At 33.2% G+C, this 8,440-nt stretch overlaps 1 protein-coding gene across 8 annotated transcripts in view; it reads right to left on the bottom strand.

The window, feature by feature from the left end:
* LIN54 (lin-54 DREAM MuvB core complex component) overlaps positions 1-8,440 on the bottom strand; it is an 82,782-nt gene continuing 74,342 nt past the window's right edge. For 7 of the 8 annotated variants that reach the window (XM_079153255.1, XM_079153258.1, XM_079153261.1 and 4 more), the window contains exons 12-13: positions 5,966-6,168; positions 6-3,051 (exon numbers count right to left, since the gene is read on the bottom strand). In XM_079153255.1, the coding sequence (XP_079009381.1) occupies positions 2,850-3,051; positions 5,966-6,168 (405 nt within the window). In that variant the 3' untranslated portion in view covers positions 6-2,849. Of the gene's footprint in view, positions 3,052-5,965; positions 6,169-8,440 lie in introns of all 8 variants that reach the window. The other variant, XM_079153262.1, reaches the window with a different exon arrangement.

Here is an 8,440-nt window from a genome sequence, read left to right as displayed (position 1 = left end):
CAGTGGTAATGTGCTTGGTATCGTGTAAGGTTTTGTGGGGGATGGGGATGGATATTGGATCATAAAAGGCTCACGTGTGATCTACAATAAATGTGGATAAAAGAAATATTAAGTGAAAAAAAAGACTTAAAAATAATTTATAAAACAGAAAATAACCCCAATAGTAAAGACTTCAGGTGACTGATTTTAGTTGGCAATTCCAGAATTCCTATGTAAAAATACTTAAGGTATACAATGTAGCCAAAGGTAAGGCTAGAGGTCCTAGTTTGAATCTTCAATTACATGACACATTCATTTTCTTGTGTTTTAGAACAGTAAAAATAGAAAACTTTTCTAAAGGCATTTCTATTTACATTTTATACAAGGTTGAGAAAATATCAGTCATCAAATATGAAAAAATGGGGAAACTAAAGCACTGCACACCTCCTCCCTCCCCCCATATGTCCTCCTTGCTTTAGTACTTGTAGCATTAAGATTCTGAGAGATGAGAGCTATGGGTTGCTTTTAGTTCTTCAGGGACAAGGAAACAAAAGTGGTCATCATCAGAACATCATACATTAAAAAGCAGAGTAGAAGGAGTTTCTGCCCTTAGAAGAAAGTGGGAAAGGGAGAAAGCACATTCTCATTTCAAAGCAATTTATGTTAATGGGGCAAAAATAATTTTTGCTTGTGTTTTCAGAAGTAATCTCAAATTTATTTGAAAGATAATTTAAAAGGTTTCTTGAAGTTAAATAGTGGTATTAAACTAAAGAAAGAATGCAAAACCTTTATTTTTTTACAGAATAGTATAAATGTTTATTTTCTGTATGATTTACTTTCCTATCCTGTTTTTACAATATAGAAAAGTGTATTTGAATAGCTCTAGTAAATATAAATTTAATCTTTCTACTTTGGGATGTAAATAGAGCTAGAAAATTATATACCCAACCCTCCCCAAATAGTTTTTTTAAAATTGTTGAATTAATGTGGCTATTAATCTTGTTCAGCAATTTGATGCAAATGCCTAAATACAAAAAGTTGTTTAGTAAGTACTACACAGGAAGAAAAGGGCTTAATACTTTAGATAGCTTCTTGAAAATCAAAAACTAGTAGCATTTGATTGCACCTTCAAATTTTTACAAGCAAGACATTCTTAAGCAATGCCATCATACATAATCTACAATTGTAATCAAAATTTCACAAACATTTTCTGCACACTGTATATAAATACACATCACAATGGTGCAATTAGAATTAACACAGAATATATACAAAATGAACAAAGTTTAGGTTTAGACCAAAAACTTATTGCAATCTTTTGAAAAATAACTTGATTAGATATTATTTTATCCTCTTACACTAATTTACATTTATACAAACTTTAATTAGACATACTAGATTGAGGTGCTAAGAATGTTTGCACTATCTACATGTAAAGTTACTGCACTATAATTTTATAAATCCAAATTTCAAAAGAAGGATACTTCAATGAGTAACGGAATCCTCTTCTGGATTACTTAATTTCTATTGCCTATATCTTGCATGTTCATATGAACATATATACACACTTAATACATACAACTATAGAGTCCTTATAGGAAATGTAATGATCATACACTAATAATTACTGAGGATTAAAGTACCTAACAAAATGCCTGAATTCCAACATGGTTTTTTCTTGTCATAAAATCAGGAGTCCTATTAAAATAGGCTCTTAAATTCATAGTTTTTAAATTACTGAAAATGATTTAGGTTATTTTAGCAATTATATGAAAACACACATACCTTCAGCTTACCAAATCACTGGCTAAAAATAATGGCATATTAAACGTCCCTTATAAAAACAAATCCCACTACAATTTTGAACGTTTTGTTAGGCAGCCCATGAGTAAATCAAGTAAGAGTCATGTCTTGGTTTGAAATTTTTTAGTTCAAAAGTCTACAAAGGGAACTGTATAGATGAAAAATCTTTCCCTAATTTCATCTTTTTCAGCTTCTATATTCCTTATTTCTCCATCCAAGTCAAATTTTATACTTGATAGTTATATGAGGATCTATGTTACACTACATAATGTTTACTTCTATTCACACACACCTCATTTTAACAATACCCAGTAATCACTTCAACAATTTATTTCATACACATACCACCTCTGAAAGACAATGGAGACATCCCTAAGCATGTTAGCCAGTCCTCATTATAGAAAAACTGCCCATTCTCTGAAAATCACTTACTGTCCCTTAATATTTTTTTTTTTTGAAAATATACAACTTTTTAATTTTAAAAGTGTACCTGGGGATTGCTTCCCCTTCTGATTTTCCAAAGTGACAATAGCATATTCCAGAATTCACCCTAAAAAAGCTAATTTTTCTTAAAAAGATAGTGCTTTTCTAAATACAAGATGTCATTCAAATATGTTCCATAATTTGTTTATGTAGACATTCTATCTGTGTTTATCTAGAACTAAAGAATGACTGAGCAATACCAATGCTTTGGCTTTTTCTACTGAACAAAGTCATACAACGCCATACATTATAAATTATATTATAGTAATTTATAAATGTTCTTTGCCAATAGAATCAGGATAGAACATCTAATTCTTAAGAAACCCAAGAAAATTAAAAATCTATATAATACAATAAAGAAAAAATTTTAAAAAGAAAAATTCAATTTAGAAGGGGCATAGAATTAACTAAGATTTAAAATGTACTAATTTCCTCATTTAAAATTTCTTCTCTTTCAATATTATAATTTCAGGTCTCTTAAAACAAGGACTGAATTAAAATACAGTAATTGTTGAACTATCTTCCAGAAAGTCAAGCATCCTTAAAATTTCTGTACAGGTCCACTTGTCAGTCTTGTACAAGAGTTAGCAATTCATGGCACAAGGGTCACTTTTTGCTTTTCCTGCAGAGTTGATGACGCTCATCAAACATCGTCCAAATTCCTCAAGAATCATCCGCTCTGCTGCTGCCTTTGATTTTCCCTTCTTGTCTGCCTGCTCTGCCTGGGCGAGAAGGCAATTACATGTGGCTTCAGCTACTTCCTTAGTTACAAATGTAAATGGCAATCTGAAATGATTTTTGAGAGAGAAAGAGAGAAATGATTATGGGGTTGAATTACGAAAGTAACATCCTTTTGTATTGACTCTTTGACAATTCCAGTTTCTACAACAAGCACAAAAAACATCCTAAAGTGCTTTAAAATGTTATTTGGGAAATACAACATTAACATAAAATATGTGATTACTTTCACAAAACCTTGTTAAAGGTTTTGGTTAACTAAACCAAACCAAACCAAACCAAACTATTTGGTTAACTAAAAGGTGTAATCATACATATCTGAATGTAAAAAGCTCACAAGTGCAGTCTTTATTTACTACTATTTCTCCAGTGCCCAGAACAGTTCTTGATACATAGATGTTTTTATGAATATTTGCTGAATGAATGAATAATATTAGGAGTTAAAAGCACTATTTTTCAGACAACACTAAAAATAAAGCACTTGGGATTGGGGTTATGGCTCAGTGGTAGAGCACTTGCCTAGCATGTATGAGGCACTGGGTTCAGTTCTCAGCACCACGTATAAAAATAAACAAACGTCTATACTTTCAAAAAAAAGTAAAGAAAGCACTTTACCATAGTCCCTCCTATTATTTGTAAGAGGAAAAAAAAAAAAAAAAGAAAAAGCATACCAAAATTTCTGTATTGTTCCAACACAACATAGGGAAAATGAAATACACAGTTTTTTTCATAAAGACCAGAACTACTGAGTATTCAATTAGACCAATCCATCCTAAGGCCTGCTATATTGTATCCAAGTCTCAGCGCCCGAGAGAGATTAAATCAGGCAACCTGATCTAACCCTAACTCAACAACCCAGTAGCAGTTACTAAGGGAATATTAAAAGCCTAAATAAGTCTGAAATTAATTAATGTCCACTATGACAGGCTGATACATAATTTTACCAAAATTTTTTGTCAAAGAAGCACTTTAAATTTTAAAATCTTAATATCACAATGTTAATATTATGATAACATTATACAATTAGTAATATTACACAATGAAAGTACTCACTAAAGAGTCTTTGGGAATTAAAAGTAAAAGGAAAGAAAAAAGAATCACAGGTTGGAAATACTTAGGCTTGTTAGCATGCTGACATAACTTAATAGTACTTTTGGTAACTATAAGTTTTTTGTTTTGTTTTCTGGGGCTTTTTTTTTTTTTGGTACCAGGGATTGAACCCAGAGACACTTAACCACTGAGCCATATCCTTAGCCCCTTTTTATATTTTATATAGAGACAGGGTCTCACTGAGTTGTTTAGGGCCTTGCTAAGTTGCTGAGGCTGGCTTTGAACTTGTGATCCTCCTGACTCAGTCTCCTGAACCACTGGGATCACAGATATGTGTCTGGCAGTAGTTTTGATTATAGTATATAATTCTGTGTTTTCATATCATAAATATTTTTACAACTGGAAAAACTGTAAATATTTTACTGTAGTAGTATCTTTAATCTCCACATGAAGATGGAGATTAGATTTAAAGATTTACTAAAAGACCAGGAAGGATCCATGTTGTAATCCTAACTACTAATTCCCACTTTATTCGTCAGGAAACATTTGCAAATTATATTTCAGTTGTAAAAGAACTAAAAGCAGATAACAAGGCCCTAAGCAACTCAGTGAGACCCTGTCTCTAAATAAAATACAAAATAGGACTGGGGATGTGGCTCAGTGGTTGAATGCCCCTGAGTTCAATCCCTGATACCAAAATAAGAAAAAAAAAAAAAAGGAAAAAAAAAAAAAAAAAAAAAGACTAAAAGCTGAACTACTTTGTACAAAGGAGCCTACCTTTTATAAGCATTAGATCTTATTTCAATTTAAGCATTTTAAATAAAAGCCCACTTGGAAAGCTTACTCCACTTAAGAATTTCTCAAATAAACTTTCTAATAAGCTTTTACATATAAATCCAAGTCCGAATTGCGAACTCTATTGGCATTAAGCCCTGATAAATGCTGGGGATAGAAATACTTCATTTCTTACCACTACCTGGTAAGGTCTATTTTAAGGATAAGAAAGAAGGCTCAGAGAAATGTAGTGCTTTTCTAATTCATGAACTATTAAGTAATACAAATAGTATTTAAACTTAGGTTGAAAGGTTTTTTTGTTTTGAACATTTTGGTGTGTGTGTGTGTATACCTACATATATGTAGATGGATGGATGAATAGATAGATAGATGTGTGTGTGTGTATACGTGTATACATACATACATACATATGTCAACCACCTTCCTTTTGTTTTGAAACGGGGTCTCTCTATATTGCCCAGGCTGGCCTTGAACTCCTGAACTAAAGTAGTCCTCCTGCTTAATAGTTCTCCCAAATAGCTGGGACTACAGGCATGTGCCTCTGCACTCAGCTGCCTGACTTAAGGTCCAGTTCTTCTACTCCAGAGCTCAGCAGTGTAGTGAACAAGAAAACAATAAAGGACTACAATATTACAGTGTGATGGGTGGTCAAATGATGGGAAAAGTGCTCTGAGAACATGGAAAAGGCAAGAGAAAGTAAGAAAATGCAAAAATACAATTAAGTAGATTCTGAAACAGGCAAAAAAATGTTTGGTTTTCTCAGGAGATTCCAAAAATTACATTCTTATCTCATCTACCACTCAGCTACATCCCCAATCCTTTTTATTTTTCACTTTATATAGGGTCTAAGTTGCTGAGGCTGGCCTCAAACTTTTGATCCTCCTGCCTTGGACCCCTTCACCTGAATTACTGTACATTTAGAACTGTACAATATATTTGACAGTGGTTTTTCTGTAACCTTTAAATTACTTTAAAAGTAACTACAGATAGAAAGGAAATTTTAAAATCAGGTTTGCAATAACCAAAAGTATAAATTCAACTTTGCCTCTTCAAAGAGAAACCACTAAAAACAAATATTTGAGAAACACTATAAAAAGAGATAAACATATTGACTTACTTTCCTCCTCCACTATTCAGAGCCGGTGTGGGCCTAGTAAGCAAGTCTGAAATCTGAGAAGATAATTTAGTCTTCGCTGCTGTTTGCTGCTGCACCCTTACTTCAGCTGCATCTGCCAAATGCATCAATGTTTTTCTTTCTGGGCTTTCTTCAAAATTCTTACAGCCAATACATTTACATATTGAGGAACACATTATTTTTGCCTAAAAAATTTATAAAAGTATCCAAATCAAAACCAAAAAAACATTACCATAAGTAGATTCCATAATCAAACAGCAAATAACAGCATTACCTAATCAATTGACTTGAGATAAAGCATCTATTGCTGACAAAGACTAAATGGACTAAGTATGCAGGTGGCTAGGTCAGGCAGTCTAAAGTCTGAGAACGGCCAAACAATGTTCATGTTCAAATCCTTTCATGTCCATTTCCCCCCACTATGAATATAGACTTTCCTCCTGGCATGAACAGCCCTCGTTCCTCATAAAGACTATGAATGATACATTAAAATATTAAAAAGGGTCATTCAAAATTCAATCACCTCAATCAAATCACCATTTGTTGTTTTTGTTTTTGCAGTTCTGGAGACTGAACCCCAGAGCTTTGTGCATGCATGTTCTACCACTAAGATAGATCTCAGTCCTTTTATTCTTATTTTGAGACAGGGGCTCTTCAAGTTGTCCAGGCTGGCCTTGAACTAACTTGTGATCCTCCTGCCTCAGCTTCCCAAGTAGCTGGGATTACAGGTGAGCACCATCATACCTGGCCATACAGGCTGTTTTTTATATCTCACTCACTGAACTCCCTTCCCTCTTCAGATTCCTAGATCTCTTCAAAAACCTATAAATTCATAATCTAGTATGAACAGCCATGTAAAAAATACAATAGATTTATAAGAAAATATAGACCTATGTACATAACAACTAAGCACTACAGAATTCTTGTTTTTTAAATTTGTTTTACAAGATCATATACCTACTTTTCTGCATCTTGTTTTCCTTATACTCCAACAATTCATAAAATACTATCCTCCTAGTCATTTAGCATAGCTAGAATTCATTTTTATTGGCTGGTTATTAATCACTGGTAATATATGTCAAGTTTTATTGAGTTTATATTCCCCTGTCATTGGATATTTGTTTCCAGTTCATGGGGAACACAAACAATACATACAAAGATGCATTTCTTTATTTCTGTATTTTATTTCTTTTATTTCTTGGAGCCATATCTTTAGAATGGGGCTCACCAGACAAAGGACATATGTAAATTTTTTTGTTGCTGGGTAGGGGGACTATGGATTGAACTCAGGGGCACTCAACCACTGAGCCACATTCCCAGTCCTATTTTGTATTTTATTTAGAGACAGTGCCTCATTGAGTGCTAGCAGCCTCGCTTTTGCTGAGGCTGGCTTTGAACTTGCAATTCTCCTGCCTCAGCTTCCCATGCTGCTGGGATTTCAGGAGTGCACAACTGCACCTGGTGGTATTTTAATTTTAAGAGATGTAACCAGATTTCTTTCTCAAGCAATAACACCTCTTCACATCTTATCAGCAATGAATAAATTAAGGTTTTCCTATATTCCCTCCAATAATGGATGTTACAACTCATATTTTTAGTATTTTCCAATCTGATTGGGGAAGACATAAAATGAAATCACATCATTCTTTACAATTCCCTGACTCCTAAGAAATCTGAGTATCTTTTTTTAGTTGCATTTTCTTCAGTGAACCTGTATCAATTTAAATAAATAAACCTGTTCTTTCTCTATAGCACCTAGCAAGGTAAACAGACCATATTTTAAGCACATTTACTCTGCTCCTTTCTTACACTACACCAATAAATAAAGGAACAATGGATGTATGTTTGGCTTTATTGGATTACTCCCAATTAACAGGCTTATCTGGGAATACAACTAAAACAACACTTAATATGTATACAATGATAAAGAAAGAAAATCCCTGACCTTGAGCAGAGGAGAATTATCAATGATGGTAACTTGGATTATGTATTAAAAGTCATAAAATACTGATACTAAAAGGTGCTCAGGAGAGAAAAATGACAATGACATGGGCAGTAAACTCATCCAATCAACTAGGCCTAAAAGGCATGTGAAAGGAACATGTATGTGTTGTCCACATGGAAACCAAATGGGCCAATAAGCCAACTCAATTGAAGATTAATTTGTCAACATAAAAATTCAGACAAAATTCTGAGAGCACAAGCTGCTACTCAACATCACTAATTCACAGTGAGTCAATTAGCCACTGTTATTCTTAGTGTTGTATATTTCAAGTTTTCCCATCTTTTGATAAATGACTTTGGGAATGACAAATCAGTTAACATGTTACATCTGTTTTGACAGTTTCATTAGAATAGACAGCAGGGTTATTTCTTCTAATACTTTTCAACCATTTCACTACCTTTTCTACTTCTCTTAATTCACAGATTTCTTAAGTTCAATTAAATAGTTCATGT

This window comes from Sciurus vulgaris (genome assembly GCF_902686455.1).
Source record: "Sciurus vulgaris genome assembly, chromosome: 9".
In the NCBI taxonomy this organism is placed as follows: Eukaryota; Metazoa; Chordata; class Mammalia; order Rodentia; family Sciuridae; genus Sciurus; species Sciurus vulgaris.
The sequence above is the reverse complement of the archived record's forward strand: the minus strand, read 5'-3'. Positions and strand labels throughout refer to the sequence as shown.